At 35.8% G+C, this 25,211-nt stretch overlaps 1 protein-coding gene across 5 annotated transcripts in view; it reads left to right on the forward strand.

The window, feature by feature from the left end:
- The window catches only part of LOC136030108 (protein vav-like), a gene marked incomplete at its 3' end in the record, with an annotated part of 142,489 nt that overhangs the window by 108,494 nt on the left and 8,784 nt on the right, over positions 1-25,211 (forward strand). For 3 of the 5 annotated variants that reach the window (XM_065708782.1, XM_065708786.1, XM_065708784.1), the window contains 4 exon segments: positions 4,158-4,274; positions 16,892-17,010; positions 20,002-20,050; positions 22,968-23,054. In XM_065708782.1, coding sequence (XP_065564854.1) covers positions 4,158-4,274; positions 16,892-17,010; positions 20,002-20,050; positions 22,968-23,054 — 372 coding nt within the window. 5 annotated transcript variants of the gene reach the window in all.

Below are 25,211 nucleotides of genomic sequence, written 5' to 3' on the forward strand. Positions count from 1 at the left end.
ATATCCCCGTGTGCCCCCCGGTGTCCTGGTCGTCATTTATATTCCATGTGTTCCGGTCGTCATTTATGTCCCGGTGTCCCAGTCTGTGAATTCTCTTTGAGGGTCCCGGGCGTCATTGATATTCCTTGTGTCCCGGTGTCCCGGTCGTCATTCGTGTCCCGGTGTCCCAGTCTGTATATACATTCGTTTTTGAATTGGTCTTTTTTTTAGGTTTTAGTTTTCTGCCTTTTTTTTAGTTTTTTTTAGTTATACCTCATGATTCTAATGATTGCCCTTGAGCTTTGTTGACGGTGATTGCTAATCGAACATTCTCTGTGTCCCCATCGTCATTTATATATCCCCCTGTGCCCCCCGGCGTCCCCGTTGTAGTTGTGTCCCTGTGTCCCGGTAGTCATTTATATTCCCTGTGTCCCGGTCGTCATTTGTATTCCGGTGTCCCAGTCTGTATATACATTCGTTTTTGAAATGGTAAATGATGAAATAAATTTTTGTATTTTTCCCCTTTTTTTCTTTTTAGTTTTTTTTTGGTTTTTACATTTTTTCAGTTTTTTAGTTTTTTTTTCTTTTTAGTTTTTTTTTTATTTTTATTTTTTTAGTTTTGTTTTTCTCCTTTATTTTTCTTTTTGTTTCCTTTTTTTAGTTTTTTTTATTTTTTAGTTTTTTTAGTTTTTTAGCTTTTTTAGTTTTTTTATTAGTTTTTTGTTTGTTTTTTTCTTTTTAGTTTTTTTGTAGTTTTTACCTTTTTTTTTAGTTTTTTTTTTACTTATGTCCTGGTCGTCATTTATACTCCCTGTGTCCCGGTCGTCATTTGTGATGGTTTGTTGACGGTGTTTTGTTGATGGTGATTGCTAATTGAACATTCCTTGTGTCCCGGTCGCTTTCTCTTTGAGTGTCCCGGTCGTCATTTATATTCCCTATGTGCCGGTGTCCTGGTCGTCATTTGTGTCCCAATGTAATTTCGCAATTTCGTCAGTCGAAAACATGACGTCAACCGACACAGAAACATGACGTCACCTGATCCACAGCCAGACAGACAGACAACTTATTTTTATATATATAGATATATATATATATATATATATATATATATATATATATATATATATATATATATATATATATATATATATATATATATATATATATATATATATATATATATATATATATATACTAGCTGTTGGGGTGGCGCTTCGCGCCACCCCAACACCTAGTTGGTGGGGGCGCTTCGCGCCCCCCCCCAAGCCCCCCCGCGCGCGTAAGTCGTTACGCGCCATAATAGTTACGCGCCATTGTAGTTGTGTCCCTATGTCCCACCTGTGAATATAGATAGATATATATATATATGGTTTTAACTACGTAAAACTTGCGAATATACAACATTCTTTGCTGTCCCATTGTCTTTGCATATAAATAGATTGTCAGGTTTACCGACTCTTGAACATGCAACATATAATGGTCCATGGGAAAACAATCTGTATTCAGATCTATACCTCATGATTCTAATGATTGCCCTTGAGCTTTGTTGATGGTGATTGCTAATCGACCATTCCCTGTCCCGGTGTCCCGGTCGTCATTTACATCCCCCTGTTTCCTCCGGTGTCCCCGTTGTAGTTGTGTCCCTGTGTCCCGGTCGTCATTTATATTCCCTGTGTCCCGGTCGTCATTTGTATCCCGGTGTCCCGGTCTGTATATACATTCGTTTTTTAGTTTTGTTTTTCTCCTTTATTTTTTTCCTTTTTTTTTCTTTTTTAGCTTATTTAGATTTTTAGATTTTTTAGTTTTTTTTATTAGTTTTTAGTTTTTTTTTCTTTTTAGTTTTTTTGTCCCGGTCGTCATTTATATCCCCCTGTTTCCCCCGGTGTCCCCGTTGTAGTTGTGTCCCTGTGTCCCGGTCGTCATTTATATTCCCTGTGTCCCGGTCGTCATTTGTATCCCGGTGTACCGGTCTGTATATACATTCGTTTTTTAGTTTTGTTTTTCTCCTTTATTTTTTTCCTTTTTTTTTCTTTTTTAGTTTATTTAGATTTTTAGATTTTTTAGTTTTTTTATTAGTTTTTAGTTTTTTTTTCTTTTTAGTTTTTTTGTAGTTTTTACCTTCTTTTTAGTTTTGTTAATTTTTTTTTTACTTATGTCCTGGTCGTCATTTATGCTCCCTATGTCCCGGTGCTTTGTTGATTGCTAATCGAACATTCCTTTTGTCCTGGTCGCTTTCTCTTTGAGTGTCGTCATTTATTTTTTTCTTTTTTAGTTCTTTTAGTTTTTACCTTTTTTAGTTTTTTTTTAGTTTTTTAGATGAAAATTTTTTTTAGTTTTTTCCTTTTTTTCTTTTTAGTTTTTATTGGTTTTTACCTTTATGTTAGCTTATTTTTCAGTTTTTTCCTTTTTTTTTAGTTTTTTTTTATTTTTTATTTTTTTTAGTTTTTTACCTTTTTTTAGTTTTTTTTAGTTTTTTTAGTTTTTTTAGTTTTTTAGCTTTTTTACTTTTTTTATTAGTTTTTAGTTTTTTTGTAGTTTTTGCCTTTTTTTAGTTTTTTCAGTTTTTTTTTTAGTTTTTTATTGGTTTTTACCTTTATTTTAGCTTATTTTTCAGTTTTTTCCTTTTTTTTAGTTTTTTTTAGTTTTTAGTTTTTTTAGTTTTTTACCTTTTTTTAGTTTTTTTAGTTTTTTTAGTTTTTTAGCTTTTTTATTTTTTTTATTAGTTTTTAGTTTTTTTTGTAGTTTTTGCCTTTTTTTTAGTTTTTTTAGTTTTTTAGCTTTTTTATTAGTTTTTAGTTTTTTTTGTAGTTTTTGCCTTTTTTTAGTTTGACAACTTATTTTTATATATATAGATAGTTTTTTTTTTTACTTATGTCCTGGTCGTCATTTATACTCCCTGTGTCCCTGTGCTTTGTTGATTGCTAATCGAACATTCCTTTTGTCCTGGTCGCTTTCTCTTTGAGTGTCGTCATTTATTAGTTTTTTCCTTTTTTTTTAGTTTTTTATTGGTTTTTACCTTTATTTTAGCTTATTTTTCAGTTTTTTCCTTTTTTTTAGTTTTTTTTTATTTTTTATTTTTTTTAGTTTTTTACCTTTTTTTAGTTTTTTTTTAGTTTTTTTAGTTTTTTAGCTTTTTTACTTTTTTTATTAGTTTTTAGTTTTTTTTGTAGTTTTTGCCTTTTTTTAGTTTTTTCAGTTTTTTTTTTTAGTTTTTTATTGGTTTTTACCTTTATAGTTTTTTTAGTTTTTTAGCTTTTTTATTTTTTTATTAGTTTTTAGTTTTTTTTGTAGTTTTTGCCTTTTTTTAGTTTTTTCAGTTTTGACGACACCTGATCCAGTTTTTTCAGGTGACGTCACCTGACACATCCATCCATCCATCCACAGACAACTTATTTTTATATATATAGATATATATATATATATGTATATATATATATATATATATATATATATATATATATATATATATATATATATATATATATATATATATATATATATATATATATATATATATATATATATATATATATATATATATATATATATATATGTTCATTTTTTTACCTCATTGTTTCGCGCCTTTTTTTTTGTAGAAAATAATTATCTAATTTTAGACACAAAAAATATATATATATATATATTAGTTACCTTTTTAATATAGAGCTGCTCAGAAGAATGCAAGTTTGATCTTACTTACTTACTTGTACTTGGGTCACGTTCGAGCCTTGTCCAGGCCCATCGTGGCATCCAGAATTTGTCGACATGCGTCTCTCCATTGCTCTCTTTCAAGTGCGATTGGCTCGATCAACTGGATCCATTGTCTATTCCATCGGTGCCCGTGCTTCTTGAAACCTCCCATTGGCTCGAGGTCGGCTCTAACTGTTGATAACCATGTCTTTTTTTGTCCTCCAGGCTTCTTCTTCCAGTGCGCAAGGGGTTGGCATTTCAAGCACTGTTTGCTGAACGAGTCATCCGGTCGGCGCAGTGTATGCCCGAACCATCGTAGACGTCTCGCTTTGACAACATCAGAGACAAGTGGTATATCACCACATCTTCTTCTGATGACATCAGAAGAAGATTCAGCATCTTCAGATGCTGATGACATCTGATCAAGTTTGATCAGAATTGAATGTGTTATCTTCCTCTTTATTCATCTCTATTACCTCTTTTTTTAGACCCATGAAGAATATAGTGGTTTGGAAAAAGCTTATAATGGAATGCTTGACGTTGCAGAGTACATAAATGAAGTAAAACGTGACAACGAAACTATACAAATCATAAATGATATCCAGGTGAGTTTTTTTGGGCCGTACCGAGGGCCCGTATCCAGGAGGAGTGGGGTTAGGGTACCCGTTTCGATCCCCCCCCCCGAAATTTTTGTCTGACTCGTATTAAAATAGCAAAAATACTCATAAACAAATTTTTGTTGTGTTTTATAAAGTTGTTTTGTACCTCCTTAAAAACGGCCGTGCCGCCGTGGTATATTATAGAATAAACTTACGACTTACTGTAAGACTAATAAGACTTATAAGACTAATAAGATTAATATGACTAAAAAAGACTAATAAGACTAAAGACTTATAAGACTAAAGACTTATAAGACTAATATGACTAAAAAAGACTAAAGACTAATAAGACTTACTGTAATTTAGAATGGCCTCAGCGACAAGGTGATAGATTGGTCAGAAAAGTAAATTCTAGTCACTAGATTCTAATTTCACAGATTCTAAATATAGAAAAATTAAGAAGAATTAAAAGTCAACAGGAACCACCGTGTATATGCTATGCAACGAAAAGTATGCGTATGCAGATCATAGGACACGAGTTATATTATAATACGTAAATTCAGCTATTGAATTTACTGGAAATTCAATGCTGTAGAACTGAAAATTCAAAACTGAAGTAGAAACTGGAAATTCAATTTTTTAACAAAAAAAGGTCTCAATATGCGGTTTTGGTAGTAGTGGGTGACAAATAAAAAAAAGAATTTTGTTTGTAAAATTCGGCAGAAAAGCTAAAAACACGTGACACCGAATGACCTAACAACGTGTAGCTTTCCTTTGGGAATTAGCAGTTGTCTTTGGGAATTAGATTGTTAATGTCTGAATTTTTACTGACAAAAAGCGTTGTCAAAAATGACTAAACGGTTTTGCTTCTTAGTTTTCCTGGTTTAACGTGGCAACAGTGACGAAAATATAGTAGTACCATAGAAATTTTATAATTTTAAAACAACCGAAAGATTTTTTTTTTTTTTTTTAGGAAATCCTAAATACTTTAGGAAAGTCCCTAGGTATCAATAAACCTAAGATGGGTCCATGGGGGAAAATTGTTGTATTTTGATGCCCTTTGTACTTTAAAACTTGGTCTGTTTAATAAATAATAACATGGATTCCTGGCACTTTCCTGGCTGAAGGGCCAAGAAACGGAGAACAGCACCGCCGGTAGGGACTGTAAAGTCTAATGCCGTATCCTTTACCTTTATAATATAATAAGTAATAATATAATGCATATAATAAATAATAAAATAGATTATAAATCAGTTCTGCAATTTATGGTATTAAAAAGGAATCTGTATGACAAATTATTGCTAGCGAAAGTATTGTTAGGGAACGTTATTGAGTGTTATTATTGGTGGCCGGCGTTTAACCCCCCCGGAAAATACCTTCCGCGAAAAATTTCACCCCATGGGAAATGACGCTTTCCGAGTTTAACAATTTCATTTGAGTTTTGTTTTTTATTTTCCGTAGGGGAAGGAATTTTGGTATATTATGCACCACTCACTCAAGTTTACGCTGCGTAAAACTCGAGAGCAAATCGGTTTCTTTGTTAGTTTTTTTCAGCTTATCGTGAGACAAGTGACAGAATAGAAGGGAAATGTATAATTTGGGCTATATATTTGCACATAATGGGAGAGGGTAAAGTATTTGGAGTGTTTGAAGCAAAAAAAAAAAAATTCTTACTTTAGGTACGCATTTAGAGTTGGGTCGACTCTGGCTGAGCTTACAGAGTCACGCCACTGACCCCCGTCCCAAACCAAATAATTGGCTACACTTCGAACCCTCGCCCTCTCAGATAAAGGATCCTAAATCCCGCGCACCAATCCAATCCGAGAGGTAAAGCATAAAATACTCAAAGGGGAAAATTGACTTCGTGATGAATAATCCAATTAGGCTCATTTTTTAAGACTTACTCTCTATCAATAAATAGCATAAATAAATGATATTAACTCTGATATTATTCCATTTTTATGTTTTATTTAAAAAAAAAAATTCCGTGGTTATCCAGGTTGAAGAATACGTGTTTAACTGCATTTTGTTATTTCTCTTATGAAGTTTTTCTTCTTTTTTTTCATAGAATTTTTCTAATGATTTTGGGAACAAGTAAGACAAACTGATTCCTTGTTCTGAGCTGGGAAAAGGGAAACATTTGGAGTCAAAGAATATGAAATTATTCAAGTAAGGCAGTGCGTTGTGGGCCTAATGTATTTTTTTTTGCATGTGCACTTCGTATCGAAAGAGTTGTCGTAGAAACGTCGGAAAGGGTTCATTCGATTGGAAATTGAAAGGGATCGTGCCCTTTTTAATAGTCGAAAGCTATTGGAGGGCAACTAACCTCCTCCCACGCCCACCATTGTCTTAAACACATTCAATCAAAATTTTGAGATAGCCATTTTGTTCAATATAGTTGAAAGATAAAAATTACGTCTTTGAGTGTGACACCCCTCCCCCCCCCCAGAGCCCTCAGAGCAGGGATTGTAAGTTATGCCCTGGTGGATTTAAGGTTTGTATAGAAAGGGTGATCGTTTAACTTTGGACGGGGCTCATTAGATGGGTAATCAAAAGTTCTAGTGCCCTTTTTAAGATTCAGAGTGAATGGAGGGTGGATACCCCCCACACCTCGTATTTTCCCGAAATGCCTCTGATACAAATTTTTTAGATGGTCATTTTTGGTCGCAGAAACTTCTAAAAGGGCTTATTAGATTGCAAATTAAAGTGGCTAGTGCTCCCTTTAACTGTCGAAAATGATTAGAGGGCAACTAGCCCCCCTTTTACGCCTACAATTTCCACTAACACCTCCAACCAAATCTTGAGATAGCAATTTTGTTCAGTGTAATTAAAAGATCCGAAAATTATGTCTTTAAGGATGACAGCCCCCACAGCTCTCAGGGCAAGGGTTGTAAGTTATGCCCTGGGGGCATATAAAGTTTGTATAGAAAGGGTGGTCCTAGAAACTTTGGAATGGGCTCGTTGGATCGGAAATCGGATGTTCTAGTGCCCTTTTTAAGATCCAGAGGGTGGTTATCCCTCCCCCACACCTCGTATTTTCTCGAAATGTATCTGATAGAAATTTTGAGATGGCCATTTATTGTCGTAGAAACTTCAAAAGAGCTCGAGGGCAACTAACCCCCCTCCCACGCCCACCATTTCCTCAAACACATCCAATCCAAATTTTTAGAAAGACATTTTGTTCAATGTAATCGAAAGGTCCGGAAATTATGTCATTGAGGGTGACAACCCCCCCCCCCCCCCTAGAGCACTTATGGCAAGAGTTGTAAGTTATTCCCTTGGGGGATATAAGGTACATACAGAAAGATTGGTTGTATAAACTTTGGAGGGGACTCATTGGACTGGTGAACAGAAGTTTCCGTGTCCTTTTTAAGATTCAAAGTGATCAAAGGGTAGATAACCCCCACGTCGTATTCTCTCGAAATACATATGATTAAAATTTTTAGATGTTCATTTATTGTCGAAGATCTTTGGAAACAGCTTATTTGATTTGAAACGGAAAGAGCCAGTGTTTAATAGCCGAAAGTGATTGGAGGGCAGCAAACCCCCCTCACACGCCCACCATTTCACCAAACAAATCCAATAAAATTTTGAGATAGCTATTTTGTTCAACGTAATTGAAATGTCTGGAAATTATGTGTTTGAGGATGACAACCCGCCACAGCCCTCAGGGCAAGGGTTATAAGTTATGCCCTTGGGGCATATAAGTTTTATATAGAAAGGGTGATCGCGTAATCTTTTGAGGGGGCACATTGGATTAGTGATCAGAAGATCTAATGCCCTTTTTAAGATTCAGAGTGATCGGAGGGTGGATACCCCCCCCCCCACACACCTCGTATTTTTCCCGAAATACATCTGATTTTAATTTTGAGATGGCCATTTCTTGTCGTAGAAACTTCAAAAACAGCTCATTCAATTGGAAATTGAATGGGCCAGTACCCTTTTTAATTGTAGAAAGTGATTGGAGGGCAACTAACCCCCCTCTCACGCCCACCATTTCCCAAAACACATCCAATAAAAATTTGAGATAGCCATTTTGTTCAATGTTATTGAAAGGTCCGGAAATTATGTCTCTGACGATGGCAAACCCCCCCCCCCCCACATCCATCAGGACAAGAGTTTTATGTTATGTACTAGAGTATATAAGGTATATCTATATATATAAAAATAAGTTGTCTGTCTGTGTGTCTGTCTGTCAGGTGACGTCATGTTTCTGTGTCGACTGACGTCATGAAGTTAGTTGTCGTCATTTTTGCTATGACGGTGACGTCATGAAAGATATTTAATCATAAAGTTAGTTGTCGTCATTTTTGCTATGACGGTGACGTCATTAAAGATATTTAAGACATATATGTTCACGTAGAAATCTATTAATGTTTAAGTTTAAAATGACTGATGAACTTACAATGGCAAAAGCCGATGAAGATGCTCAAAGAGTGTATGCCAAAAAACTTGCTGCTGATAGAGAAAGTCAGAAAAGAAAGCGTGCCGAGGAATCAAAAGAACAGCAAGGAAACAGGCTTGAGGCTGATAGAGAAAGAAAGAACAGAAAGCGTGCCGAGGAATCAAAAGAACAGCAAGGAAACAGGCTTGAGGCTGATAGAGAAAGAAAGAACAGAAAGCGTGCCGAGGAACTACCAAAGCAACGCGAGAGCAGACTTGCTGCTAAAAGAGAAAGTGAAAAAAGAAGGTGTGCCGAGGAATCACAAGAACAGCAAGAAATCAGGCTTGCTGCTGATAGAGAAAGTAAGAAAAGAAAGCGTGCCGAGGAATCACAAGAACAGCAAGAAATCAGGCTTGCTGCTGATAGAGAAAGTAAGAAAAGAAAGCGTGCCGAGGAATCAGAGCAACCTGAAAGTTATCGCCTGGCATTCAGGTACAGCCCAGTCGATGATTATAGCTTGAGTAGATGTGTTCAAATCGGGACAATGTCTAAAATTTGTCCATATTGCAAGGCCTTGAAATTCAATGGTGAAACAATGGGAATGTGTTGCGCCTCAGGAAAAGTTAAACTTTCTCTATTGGCTGCACCACCAGAGCCATTGAAGACTTTCCTTACTGGAACTACGTCAGAATCTAAGCGTTTTTTGTCAAAAATCTGAAAATACAACTCATGTTTCCAAATGACGTCGTTTGGAGCCTAAATCGAAAATCCAGATCAATTTATGTCTACTTTCAAAGTAAAAGGGCAAATTTATCATAGAGCAGGGTCCCTTCTACCATTCTCAGGCGAGAATCATAAATTTTTACAATTGTACTTCATCAGTGATAGAAATTCTGAATTGAATGCACGTTGCGAAATTTCTCCCAACGTTGAAAAGACTATCGTTTCCCAATTGCAACATCTTTTCCACGAAAATAATAATTTAGTGCGTCTGTTCAAAACAGCCATCGATTTGATGCCTACTGATACGCATAAAATTGTTATTTCCGCTGACAAAACGCCTCCTGGCCAACATGTGCGTAGCTCCAACTATCGACGAAGTGGCAATCGTTATGGTCGGTGATCAGTTTTTACCTCGAGATATTATTCTTCATAAGCGAAACGCTCAGTTGTTAAGAATTGCTGAAACTCATCGATGCTACGATGCCCTACAATATCCTATCATTTTTTGGGATGGAGCCGACGGCTATCACTTTAATATTAAATTGATGAATCCAGCCACTAACAAAGAAATGAATAAGAAATGCAGTGCAATGCATTATTATTCCTATAGACTAATGATTCGGCAGGATGAAGAAAATTATATTTTAAAATGCCGTGAATTGTTTCACCAATTTGTCGTTGATATGTATGCTAAAATTGAATCAGAACGTTTGCTATATATCCGCCTGAATCAGACCAAGCTCCGCTCTGAACAATACATTCATTTGCGAGATGCAGTTATAAATGACGGTAATACCACAAACGTTGGAAGATTAACAATTTTACCTTCGTCATATGCTGGCAGTCCCCGTCATATGCATGAATATGCTCAAGATGCTATTGCGTATGTTCGTCTCTATGGTCGTCCAGATTTATTTATTACATTTACATGTAATCAATCTTGGGACGAGATACTGCAGCTTTTACTTCAAGGACAATCGGCGGTTCATAGGCATGACATTACGGCCCGTGTCTTCCGGCAAAAGTTGAAATCACTGATAAACTACATAGTAAAACTTGAAGTGTTTGGGTCAGTGCGGTGCTGGATGTACTCAGTGGAATGGCAAAAACGAGGTTTGCCACACGCACATATACTAATCTGGCTACATAAAAAAATTACTTCGAACGAAATTGATGATGTGATTTCCGCTGAAATACCTGATAAAAATGTCGATAAGGGGTTACATGATATTATTGTAAAAAATATGATACATGGACCTTGCGGTGCACTGAACGAAAATTCACCATGCATGGCCAAAGGAAGGTGCACAAAGCAATATCCTCGACTTTTAGTATCAAACACAATTACTGGCAATGATGGTTACCCACAATATAGAAGAAGATCTACTGAAGATGGCGGTAAAACAGCAATAATAAAGAAGCGTAACGGTACCACCATCGAAGTAGATAACCAGTGGGTTGTTCCATATTCCGCATTATTATCAAAAACATTTAATGCACACATAAACGTTGAATACTGTAACTCCGTAAAGGCAATCAAATACATATGTAAATACGTCAACAAAGGCAGTGACATGGCAGTTTTCGGCTTGCAGCCCGAAATCAAAGATTTCGACGAAATCGTACAATATCAGGCTGGAAGATACATAAGCAGTAATGAAGCTGTTTGGCGAATTCTTTCATTTCCGATACATGACCGTAGTCCAGCTGTTGTTCACTTAGCGGTACATTTACAGAATGGTCAACGTGTTTATTTCACGGAAACCAACGTGCAACAAAGAGCCCTGAATCCACCAGATACAACATTAACAGCTTTTTTTCGCTTTGCAAAAATGATTCTTTTGCAAAAAAACTGCTGTATACTGAAGTGCCTTCGTATTACACGTGGAATACTAAAAATAAAGTATTTGAACGTCGAAAACAGGGTAAGTCAGTCGACGGCCAACCTACCATCTTCAAAGATACCACGATAGGAAGACTCTACACCGTTCACCCCAATCAACATGAATGCTTCTTTCTACGCCTGCTTTTGGTGAATGTACCCGGTCCGACATCCTTTGAGTATTTGAGAACTGTAAACGGTACTATACATGACACTTACCGTAGTGCATGCCAAGCTCTGAATTTATTAGAGAATGACCAACACTGGGATAACTGCATCAATGACGCGTGCGAAACGTCAACCCCAAGTCAAATTCGTGCATTGTTTGGCATCATTTTAACAACTTGCTCTCCATCAGCTCCTACAGAGTTATGGGAAAAATATAAGTCAAAAATGTCCGAAGATATACTCCATCGAAAACAGTTAGAGACGTCAGATATGAGTTTTGATTTTACATCAGAAATTTATAACTACACTTTAGTTATTATAGAAGATTTGTGCGTACGTATGGCAAACAAGCCTCTTCAGGATTTGGGAATGCCTTCACCTAACCGTATCGCTGCTGTTTCGACATGTGTAGAATTGGATCGTGAACAAAGTTACAGTACGAGTGATCTATTGTCGTATGTACAAAATAACATTTCCAAGTTAACGTCAGAACAAAAAGACATTTATGATACGATAATGCATTGTGTCGATAACAACGTTGGAGAAATTTTCTTTTTGGATGCGCCAGGAGGTACTGGTAAAACGTTTGTGATAAAACTGATTCTGGCATCAATTCGATCAAAAAATGATATAGCGTTGGCAATTGCGTCGTCCGGAATAGCCGCAACATTGCTGCCTGGTGGAAGAACTGCTCATTCCGCTTTGAAATTGCCTCTGAATTTGCATTCTACAGAAACTCCCACGTGCAATATTTCCAAATCATCTGGGATGGGTAAAGTATTGCAGCAATGCAAACTTATTATTTGGGATGAGTGCACAATGGCACACAAAAAATCGCTCGAGGCTCTGGATCAATGCTTGAAAGATTTGAGAGGGAAGTCGAAACCCTTTGGCAGCACATTAATATTGCTTGCGGGAGATTTCAGGCAAACATTACCTATAATACCTAGATCAACTCCTGCAGACGAAATGAATGCTTGCCTGGAAAATTCTAATTTATGGGCACACGTAAAAATATTAAAATTAACTACAAATATGCGTGTCCGATTGCAAAACGATGACTCTGGTCAAACATTTTCAGATCAATTGCTGGCAATTGGAAACGGAAAGCTCCCAGTAGACTCAATTTCAGGACGTATACAACTACCTGCTGATTTCTGTAATTTAGTGACGTCCAAAAGTGAATTGATTGAAAAAGTATTTCCGAATATTCCAAAAAATTATAAAAATAATAAATGGCTAAGTGAAAGAGCGATTCTCGCACCCAAAAATATAGACGTCCACGAAATCAACAATATTGTTTTGACCAAGATTCGAGACCAGGCAGTCTTTTACAAGTCAGTCGACACAGTTTTGGAACCAAATGAAGCGGTTAATTATCCATCTGAATTTTTAAATTCCATAGATCTTTCAGGGTTTCCACCACACATGCTACAACTAAAAATAGGCGTACCAATAATACTTTTAAGAAATATCAACCCACCAAAGCTTTGCAATGGCACGCGACTTGCCGTAAAAAAAACAATGGAAAACCTAATAGAGGCCACAATCTTAACAGGGCCTTTTGAGGGTGAGGCTGTTCTTATTCCTCGCATTCCCATGATTCCAACGGATCTGCCTTTTCAATTTAAAAGATTGCAATTCCCAATTCGATTAGCATTTGCAATCACCATTAACAAAGCTCAAGGTCAATCATTAGAAAAATGTGGTATAGATCTTAATACTGAGTGTTTTTCCCATGGACAAATGTACGTTGCATGTTCGAGGGTCGGCAAACCTGACAATCTATTTATATGCAGCGACAATTGGACAGCGAAGAATGTTGTATATTCGCAAGTTTTACGCAGTTAATTTGTATTGTATCTATCTATCTATCTATCTATATAATAATATGAAAAAAACTTCGTTTTCTTAAAGAGTTAAAGAGGCTGCGTCCCAAAGTCGAACCTTAAAACGTACAGGAATTAGAAGAGGCAGTTGGGGGGCTGCCGCCCCCCAAACCCCAGCTTTTAAAGACTCTTTTGTACAGGTTTTTTTTTGTGGGGGGACTTCATTGTTACTAATTACTAGTTTCGGCGCAATGGTTCTCCTGTCCTCTTGTGTTTAACATTTTTCGAAGTTATTCCATTATTCATTCATTTCAATTTTTTGTTAATTAAAAGAGGGCCTTTCCGAAGCCAAGAGCTGGGGGTTAGCAAAAAAACAAAAAACCTGTACAAAAGAGTCTTTAAAAGCTGGGGGTTTGGGGGGCGGTAGCCCCCCAATTGCCTCTTCTAATTCCTGTACGTTTTAAGGTTCGACTTTGGGACGCAGCCTCTTTAACTCTTTAAGAAAACGAAGTTTTTTTCATATTATTTCTGTACGTTTTTCTGCAATCCATGGTGGATGTAATTTAATAATTCCTGTACTCCTCGTACAGGAATTAGGAGAGGAACGTGGGTGGCTGCCGCCCCCCCCGCTTTTAAATCATTGTATAAAATAGAAAAAAAAATAGATAGAATGACCGAAATGTTTCTTTTGCTCATAAGAAGCTAATATTCTGTTATCTCTCAATTGATAAGCTGTCCAGGTGTTATCAAAATTATACACTTTTATTTTGATGTTGTGAAAAAAACCGCCCGTAAGGGACTTGAACCCTTGACCAGAGGATTAAAAGTCCCACGCTCTACCGACTGAGCTAATCACTTGCATGTGTGTAAATATAACTTCTAAATAATTTTTAAAAATTTCAAATTAACATGGGCTCTTATGGAGAGAAATGCGTTAATTAAGTAGCTAATGCGTGGTTTCTGGAAAACAGGGAAGGAGTTATCGGATCGAGCTGAAATTTCGCGGATAAGCTCCTGGGCCGTAGGGGACCTTAACTTGTGAATTTCAGCCCGATCGGACAACGTTAAAAGGGGGGGGGGGGTGGGGTTGGCGGGTCGAAACTTTCGGGGGGTTAAGATTTTCCTACGAAACTTTCCAGGAAAATTACTCGGAGAATTCCGCATCGAATGAGTCTTCGTACACCCAGATCCGATGTCGGCTGTGACCTGTAGGCGTCTAGGAAAAAAAAAGAAAATGAACATTAAGTGGCTATGCGTGGTTTCTGGAAAACAGGGAAGGAGTTATCGGATCGAGCTGAAATTTCGCGGATAAGCTCCTGGGCCCTAGGGGACCTTAACTTGTGAAATTCAGCCCGATCGGACAACGTTAAAGGGGGGCTGGGGTTGACGGGTCGAAACTTTCGGCCAGATTTTCCCCATGAAGGAAAAGTTGGAGGGGGATGAAATTTGGCAGGGTTCTTAGTATGAACTCGGGCTACGAAATGCATCCCTCCCCATCCGTCTGCGACCACTGGAACCGAAGATCGCTTAACATTGTCGTGTGTCGCCTCTTTATAGAGGCACGAGTGTGCCTCCTTGAAAACGAGTTGTGTGTATGCATGTTTGTTTGTTTGTAAAAAGAGCGTTTGCATATGACGTCATTATTAGTGCATACGGCTTTGTATATGCACAGACAATGGGAAAGCCAAGAATGTTGTATATTCGCAATTTTTACGTAGTTTGAAACACATATACAAATCTATCTATATTCACAGGTGGGACACAGGGACACAACTACAATGGCGCGTAACTAATATGGCGCGTAACGACTTACGCGCGCGGGGGGGCTTGGGGGGGCGCGAAGCGCCCCACCAACTAGGTGTTGGGGTGGCGCGAAGCGCCACCCCAACAGCTAGTATATATATAGAAAGGGTGATCGTATAAACTTCGGAGGGGGCTCATTGGATTTGTAATCACAAGTTCTAGTACCTTTTTTAATATTCAGAGTGATCGGAGGGTGGATACTCCCTACCGCACTTCGTGTTTTGCAGAAATGTATTTAATAGAAATTCTGAAATGGCCATTTGTTGTCGTAGAAGCTGTGAAAACAGTTCATTCGATTGGAAATTGAAAGGGTCAGTGCCCTTTTTAATAGTCGAAAGTGATTGGAGGGCAATTAATTCCCCTCCCACGCTCACCATTTCCCCAAAATCATCAAATCAAAATTTTGAGATAGCCACTTTGTTCATTGTAATTAAGAGAACCGGAAATTATGTATTTGTGGATGACAAATAAAACTCGCCCACAGCCCTCAGGGAAAGGTAAGTGTTGCCTTGGGGGCATATAAGGTATATATAGAAAGGCTGATTTTATAAGCTCGTTGGATTAGTAATCAGAGGTTCTAGTGTTCTTTTTAAGTTTGAGAGTGATCGGTGGGTGAATGTCCCTCCCCACACCTCGTATTTTCCCAAAAATGCATCTGATTTTAATTTTGAGATGGCCATTTGTTGTCGTAGCAACTTCAAAAACAGCTCATTCGATTGAAAATTGCAAGAGACATTGCCCTTTTTAATAGTTGAAAGTGATTGGAGGGCAACTAACCCCCCGCCCTCGCCCTCCATTTCCCCAAACATATCCAATCAAAATTTTGAGATAACCATTTGGTTCAGAATAGTCTAAAAGTCAAACGATTTCGATTGCCCGCAACACGGATCAACGTTTTGAGATATTTTTTTCAGAAAAGAAAGAATTTTAATAGCTATGCTTCCAGGGATGACATTACCCTCCACATCCCTCGGGGCAAGGGTTATAAATTTTGCCATTTGCCCACTTTTTGCATATAGGATCTTTCACTGAGAAAGGGGAGAATTTGTATCCTGGACGTGTCCAATAAGACTAAAAGCACTAAATTGTAACTTCAAGGAATATTGAGGGGGTACGGGGGGGGGGGGGGTTCGCGGGAAATTTTCCATTGGGAATATTCCAGGGACTGAACCTCTCAGGGGAAATTATACACTGCGGGAATTTGCCAGAATTCTTATACATAGTTCTTTTTATATGTCTTGCTTTCTCTTTTCCGTCTAAATTTTACGCGCGGAGTGGTTAAGAGTAATTGTCTGGGGTAAATTTTCCTAGACTTCCTAGCATTATTTAAAGGTAAGACTTCCTGGCATTATTTAAAAAACGATCATAAATTAAAATTAAAAAAAAAAAGTTTTTTTCAACTGAAAGTAAGGAGCAACATTCAAACTTAAACAGAACAGAAATTATTACGAAGTAAAGGGGTTTGCCCCCTCTTCAACACCTCGTTCTTTACGCTAAAGTTTGAATTTTGTCCCTATTCTTTAAGAATGACCCCTGAAACACAAGGGCTGAAGAGTGAGGTGCTGAGGAGGGGGCAACCTCCTTCATATACGTAATAATTTCTGTTCGTTTTAAGTTTTAATATTACTCCTTACTTTCAGTTGAAAAAACTTGTTTTTTTTTATTTATATCGGAGTTTAAGAAAATAAATTTATTCAAATAAATTGCTAGTAAATTTTGTCCCATTTGTGTCGATTATATCCCATATAACCTATAACCCTCAGACTCGTTATATCCCATTTTTCTCAATGTTATTTTTTTTATTCTCATATTTTCTTATTTTTGATCATTTTAGGCTAGCATATCTGACTTAGAAATGCCCGAGGGAACGACTTTAAAAGACTATGGAAGACTGCTTCGAGATGGGGAGATTAAGATAAAATGCCATGATGAAAATAACAGAATCAAACCAAGGTAAGGAGTAGCGCAAGTGTAGTTCACAATTAACCATATTTTTTTTTAATCAAGCATATTTAGTTTATCCGCGTATTCGATCTGTGTTGACTATGTCTGTTTGGTTTATCTCGGTATGAAAAAATCCCAATTGTTTGGGGGACAAGGAAGATAAAAATGGCTTTTATACTCTGAAGCAAAGTTTGTGACAAAAGATTTTGTCAAATAGCCCTAGTCGTTCCTAGGGTTGGTGGTACCCGGGACAAAATTAATTACAGCGCCCTCTCCTGATTCAAATATAAGCAAAAAAGTCGAATATTTAAGTCTGGAGATTCTTCTTATTGTTGTGAAGAACGAAAAATAGATGCTTTGAATACAATTTGTCATTTTTACTCATGCATAAATAGAAAGCTTTGATTCAATTTAAAGATAATTTTACCAACCAGAGAACCGACTAATAGAGCTCCGAATCGCCCTTTTAAGGAGCCATCTTTTTTTCTGAGTGGCTGCCAAATGAGCATATAAGCTCACGTTTTATATGGGATAAAAAATACACGAGATGTGTATTTAGTTTCTTTTTTGGAGGGAAGGGGAGAGGGAAATTTGTCCATATTAATAACATAATTAATAACAAAAGCCAACCGAATTATATGAGATATCGGATAATTTTTAATCATGACAATCGGGGCAGATAACAGGGCCAAAAGCCCAATCGCCGCCCATGTGCTGAAGTGTGATTCAAGTGGTTCTGATTTGCTGTGATTCAAGTGATTTGCTGGCCTAATAGAGTACACAGTTTATTACTTTAAATTGACAACTAACTACATACAAGAGATTTTTTATGACGCGCAATAAAACGTTAAGTTTTAAATGTAATATTATGGGTAATATTTTTTTGTCTTCTTATTTTGAATCTTGCACAATCGCATTCATGTCATCGTAATCGCTCGATAAATTGTTTACAGAGAAACCTGTCTTTTTGCTGAACCTATGATTTAGTGGATATGACTTGAATGATGAGGTCATTTTTAGTCATTTAGGTCCTCTTCTCTAACTGATTGATTATTACCGTTGTTTCTATGAGTCTTGTTAGATGCGTGGAACTGTTTCGCGTAATGCAATACTTAAAAAAAAATCCCGGTATATAATCAGGAAATAATGGCTATAGGTGTTTGATTGTAATGTTCAATAAAACTCTGGTTTAACCCATAAAGGTGGTTCGATACCTTGCCTTAAACGCTTTTCCTATCTTGTCCATTATATTTTTATTTAGACTTTATAGCCAAACTGTTTAAAATTGATCGGGCGGTCATGATATAACTTGTAGAGCTTTGATAAGAATTCGAATGAATGACTGAAAACTAACAGCTGGAGCCTATTTTCCAAGAAATCTTAGAAAAACGATCTAACTTTTCCTGTTTTGTGTCGGAAATAAAGATGTTCAGATTCAATGAAACTTACATTATTAGATGTAATTTTGTGTAATTGTGAATTTTGTGGTATATATATATATATATATATATATATATATATATATATATATATATATATATATATATATATATATATATATATATATATATATATATATTTTTTTGTAGAAATATTTATAAGTAAGATTTTTTCACGAAACCAAATTTCGTGATCAAGCCACAGATATTCAATAGCTCTCAATGGTGGCTAGTCCCCCAGAAGAATTTACTCATGGGCCCTTTGTCTTTGAGGTGGCCAACTGATGCTGAGGCTCGCAAAATGATTTTGAGGTATCAAATTCCCTTAAGAATAAGAAGGGGAGAAATGAAAACAATATCGATTGCTGGTTTAATTGATGAGGAAATGGACTTGATTGCTATTACATTAGTTCATGATAGTTTGTAATTCATTTTCACCTTTGTGATCCCCTTTGTAATCAAAACTCGAGGTAGAGGTAAGCAACTTATTTCAAAAATACGAAGGACGCTACCAATTCATTGAATAATGCCTTCCTCTAGATTTACACGTCAACTACTAAAAAAGGGAATCTAATTTTTGAAACCTCGTTATTTAAATTAGTAGAATAACTTAAACTATGTCACATATTTTGCTTCTTCCTAAGGGCAATGCAGCGTTGTATCGCGTAGATCATAACTCTGAAATTCTGCCAGCCAATATGTAAACGTTTGTTGTTTTTTTTCTGTTTTTTATATTACGTAATTTTACAGTATTTTTGTATAGCTTAGGGAGGAAGAATCGCTCCTGTATGGCTAATATTTTATCAGTGAGTGATTCTGCAAGTTTTAAATTTCTTAGGGTAATTCTTAGGTAATTTTGTGGTAATTCTTTCTCTTTGACCTGTCAGAATAGGCCTAACTGATGAGAAACAGCCAAAAAGATAAAGAAAGTAATTGAATCAGAATTACATATTTTGGAAAAGGCGGGAGAATATACATACTTCTTTTTAATAGAGTAGGCTTTGACTACCTGGACAGACCCGGTAGCTGCTGCCCGCCCGGGTGGACCCGGTAGGCACTTCCTATCCGGACGAAATACCCTAAGTGTTTGCATCTCCCTCATACAATAGAATCACTGCTGTAATTTCTCCAAGGCTGTTTGAGCATCATACCGTTATGTCTAATAAACATATTATACTCTCTGTCCTTTAATTCTGTCCCTCATACCGTTATGCCTAATGAACATATTATACTCTCTGTCCTTTAATTTTTGCAATTTTGGCTTTGTCTGTTCTCCCAGAGGCTCCTCTTTTCAAATTTATATACTCATTTATTTCTGTAAAAATCGAGGGATATAAAGACAAGTAAATAAAGATAAGTAAAGTATAAGTAAATAAAAATTAAGTAAAGATTAGAAAAATGAAAACAACACAGCAGGCTTAGAAAAAAAATGAACAAAGTATATCAAGTGAAGTTAAACGATAAGTTTACATGAGCGTTAAATCTCTGATTATATTTCTTATGGATTTTTCTTCTCTCTTTTTGCTAAATTTTTTGAACATCAGTTCGTTTTTATTTTCAGGTATATCTTTGTGTTTGACAAAGTTCTTCTGATGTGCAAAAGTACAAAGGTAGGATTTAGCTGTATGTAAAAACATTGTGCTTTCTATTATGATTTTGGCTGATTTTTTAGGCTACTCTCAAATCAAATATGATTACTTTTTTCAACTTCTTTATTTCGCTCCAGCATTTAAGGAATAGAAGCTAAATGAAAAGATTTTCATGGATAAAGAGTTTACAAGCAAAGTCACATTCAAAGATAAAGAATAAAAAAAGGGGAAACGATGAAAAAATTGAAATTTCCAAGTGCCTCAATGTCCAATTTGAAGTTTTAAAGTTGCTTTCTTCACACTAGAAACCCTGATTCCATCGGGGGGCTACGTTTTTTTTCGAGCCTTTCTTCCTCAGTCCATATCTGAGAGTATGAGAATAACTGAAAAGATGAAATGCTCAAGATTGTCAAATACGCTGATTATTTTTCCGGTAACTGGAGGGGGGGGGTTCACATAAATAGCACCAACAAGTTTTCTACAACATTGATGTAAAAAATATAAGACATTATGGCAAAATTGTAGAAATTTTGTGATTATTAGTGGGGATACGGGCGCAAAGGCCCCTTTTACGTACGTATCTACCCTACTAATCACAAAATTTCTACAATTTTGCCATAATGTCTTATATTTTCTACATCATTAATGTCGGAGAAAGTTTTTTGGTGCTATTTATATGACCCCTTCCCCCAAATATAACGATTTAGTTGGATTTGCATTCTTCCACAAGAAGTGGTAGCAGTATTTTGTGAATCAGTAAGTGGGGTTTAAAGAAGTGTTTTATCTTACTTTCAGCCCTCCCCCCTAACTTTTGTTCAGGATGTGAGAATTGATGAAAAAAATTAGCTGTGAAGTAGAAGAATTTAATAGTCAAAGCTGTGAAGCATTAGTATATTAGTTGTGAAGTATTTTGTAAGCCTTTTACTCATCACTAAATCTGGTTTAGGAAGATGCTTCGTTTTTTCTATTGTCTTGTGAAGACAGTAGTAGTTGGCTAAATCTGGCTTAGGAAGATGGTTCTTTTTCTCTATTGGGTTGTGAAGACAATTTAACGATTTTTCAATGATTCCTCTAAAAAAAAAAAAAAATAAAAAAATAAATAAATAAAATAAAAAAAACAGATAATTTCAAAAATTTTTGCCATTCCAAGGCTTGGCTTTGTTCGTTCAATAGTATGTCAAGATTGTGATTAACTTTACATCTTAAATGCGTAAGTTCTTCGAAGGGGGGGGGAGTGTAATGCTTTATTTATTCAATATACTCTAAATCGAAGAGTATATAAAATACATAAGTGAAATTGCAAAAATGATCCAACAAATGAAACAAAGCAACGATTTACCATATGCTTAAAACAGCACTGAATAAAATACTTCAAAAAATTTTGAATATCAAATATTGTTTAAATTCTGGAATCAAGGGAAAAGCTTATGCATAAAGAGAATATATTCAGACGTACGATAAGAGTTATCTCAATAATGGGTTACTCCAACGGCTTTTTAATAAAAAGCTTGCTCATAGTTTAATGTTTTATCAATGTTTTCTGAAGACGAGGGAGGGGTATCTTTAGATGGCTACCATACCCTATTCCTACCAATCCCATCGATGTAAAGATATTACAATCGTTCTCAGAATTTCCTCTTAAGGGAGCAAGGAAAAGAGAAATTGGTTAAGACTTATTGCAGAATTTTCTTTTAAATGTCAAACCATCCATTTTTAATTATTCGGATACCGTAAAAACGAGGATTATTTTGTATTTATGCAAAGGGACAGAATTCTAGTCTCGATATGGAACTTTTCGGAATTTTACAAGCCGGAGGTCCTCCCTTGTCTGTACGTATATCTGAGCGTACAGACAAGGCAAGGAACGTTTTGTACGTCTGTACATGTTTTTTTTTCCAATCAGCTTTGTAAGTTATTTAGACGCTAGTATCCGACGTCATCAAATTTATGAATCGACTAAGTGGCACAGATGGAGAAAATCTCTCGTGTATTTGTCAGTGTACGACATCAGTATACATCCATATTTCGATAAAATCACAATTTCTTTGAAATATTGCGGTCTCCTAGAATTTAGCCTAGTAAAGGATGAACCACGGCCCGTAGTAAAAAAATTATAAAAAACGTGTTTTAAAACTTAAGTGATACAGATGTTGAACGTCATCCGAATATTCATCAATGTTTGATATCGACGTACCTAATGCCCAATAAAAAAGTAAAAAATTTTGAAATTTTATGATCTTGTAAAATCTTAGAGAGTGTAAAGGTGCGTATCTATCTCGTGTTTACGTACACGTGAGCTAACAAACTTTTTTTTTTATTCGACTTCAAAATTATCTAAAAGAAAGTATCTTATGTCATCGAAATCATCAATGGATCAAGTGATACAGATGTTGAACATCTTTCGTATTGGTGGATAGATGGATAAATGTATTTCAAAAGACTTGGGGCCATGTACACAAAAGGTGTATACAAAATAAGTAAATTACTAACAAAACAAATTATGAAGCACATAAAAAAGGAGTATAAAGCAAAAAAACAATTAATCTATACAAGATAACTTAAAACGCATAAGCTTTACTTATGTATAGTTCTTTCTAAGCATGTATCTTTGTATACACTAATTCGAGTTAAACGAGACTAAAAGAAGGCCATACTGTCGTTGAGTTACATCATTGAAAAATGTCAGGAAGCTGTAGATTAATCTCATATATGTTTCCCCCTGAACTCAGAAAGCACAGAGCACTCCCGGAGAAAATGATCCAAATCTTCATTACCTGATATCAGCATACTATATCAATAAGCGATACAAATTTAAATTATTAGAAATGTTACGATCACTTAGAATTTTAGAGAGTTTGAAGCCAGGCCATCTCACTCGTGCATGCGTCCAAGTGAGATAACCAACTTCTTTTTATAATCAACTTCATAAATTATTTAGAAGAGAGTATCTGACGTCATCAAATTTATGAATCGACTCAGTGGCACAGATGTAGAGCACCTTCCGTATATTCATCAATTCGTTGAGGTACTTAAATACTAAAAGGGCTCACTGTTATTGTGTTGTGATACGAGCTGATGGGTTTTATGTACTTTAATAAGTGCTTTAACAGAAGGGCTCAGTTGTCATTTGTTGTTTATTGTGTTGTAACTTGAATGGTTGCATTTGTTTGATTTGTGTTTTTCTTTGTGCTGCTAAGATTGTGGAAAAGCTGTTTGGGGTAATGATACTTCTGTCTTTTTATATTTTTTAGCTAGATTTATTATAAGCCAAACAAGGCCATACAACAGAATATTAGAAAATCCAAATCACAGTATAGTACCCTGTTTCTACTCCCCCCCCCCCTGGCAAAAACAAAAAAAAACTATCACGAACTTATATTACTCTATTTGCTTTTAACAGCAATATTGTGCACACAAATTATTATTTATTTTATTTTTTATTGTAAACCTATCAATGTCATACAACACAGTATTCTATAATACATATCACAAAAATTAGATAGCTTTTATGTTTTTAAATCAAACTTTTTTTCTCTTATCGTTTTTTTTTCAACTTTTTATGGCTAGATGATAAATAGAGGCATGCCCATGGCATTGAAACTTAAAGCTTTCATTAACTGCTTAACTACTCACCTTCCAAATTTTAAAGAAAGTTAAACGGAAAGAGTGCGGTACATTTATTGTTGTACCTAATCACAAACACTAAAGCAAAGACTAGTCACATATTGTGACCTAAAGGTCGTATATGATGATTTCATACTCCTGATTTAATTGCTAAAAACCGCTCCTTGAGCTGCATTCAAAGGGAGGATCAGCAAGGTAGCTTATTTTCACTATTCATGATTTGCATTACCCTGCATGTCATAAAATAACATGTTCTCCAATCAACACACTTTTCAAATATTATACTTGCTACCGTGCCTCTGAGAAGTAGAATAATAACATATGCTTACTTACTTAACTCCCACCCGGTCCGGTCGAGTGACTTGGGGCTTATCCTCTTATGGCATAATAACAGTATTTTCAGCATGCCTCCCTATTTGTCCCAGTTCTCAGCAGTACTAGGAAAAGGTGGTCGGAAAACTTTTCTTGCCAACGCTTGTTAGATCGTCCTCTTAGGTGAGAGGTATTTATTCTTCCGGTAAAGTCTATTTTGGGGAATACGTACGCTGAATGTGCCCTAACCATGGAAGCTTCAAAAGACATGTAAAAAACAAAAGTGTATAATAGAATAACCATGGCCCTAACCATGCCCTAACCATGGGCTAATAATAGGGCTAACCTAATAGGGCTAATAATAGCCCTAACCATGGAAGCTTCAAAAGACATGTAAAAAACAAAAGTGTATAATAGAATAACCATGGCCCTAACCATGGGCTAATAATAGGGCTAACCTAATAGGGCTAATAATAGCCCTAACCATGGAAGCTTCAAAAGACATGTAAAAAACAAAAGTGTATAATAGAATAACCATGGCCCTAACCATGGGCTAATAATAGGGCTAATAATAGCCCTAACCATGGAAGCTTCAAAAGACATGTAAAAAACAAAAGTGTATAATAGAATAACCATGGCCTAACCATGGGCTAATAATAGGGCTATCCTAATAGGGCTAATAATAGCCCTAACCATGGAAGCTTCAAAAGAAATGTAAAAAACAAAAGTGTATAATAGAATAAATTTTGAAAAGATAGGCAATATGCCTTTTGCCAAAAACGAGATATTCAGCTCAGGCACGTACACTGCAATTGCATTTTGTGGCGGTTCCGTCTTCGGCTCCCCTACTCCACTACGCACTGTGGTAGTTTTGGTCTCTTTTGCGTCTGGGGAAAAATCTTAATTAGTGCCCCCTCCCCCACCCCCTTTCTCTCACAAAATTTTCATTTATTACCAACATTCTTTTCCATTTATTAATTAATTGATAAATTATTCTTTGATTATTTTAACTTATTATATTAATTATTTAATTGTTGTTAATTATTTTGATTTAAAGATTTTAATTATCGTTATTTAATTATTATTTTTTTGCTTTATTCTTATTTTAATAATTAATTTATAATGTATTAACTATTTAAATTTATTAACCGCGCCTTCTAACTTACTTTAGTAAAAATAAAATTTCAAAAATCACAAAATGATTATAACCGTTAGATGCGCCGGGGCAAGTGACCCCTATGTCTAA

Source organism: Artemia franciscana, chromosome 8 (genome assembly GCF_032884065.1).
Source record: "Artemia franciscana chromosome 8, ASM3288406v1, whole genome shotgun sequence".
NCBI lineage: Eukaryota > Metazoa > Arthropoda > Branchiopoda > Anostraca > Artemiidae > Artemia > Artemia franciscana.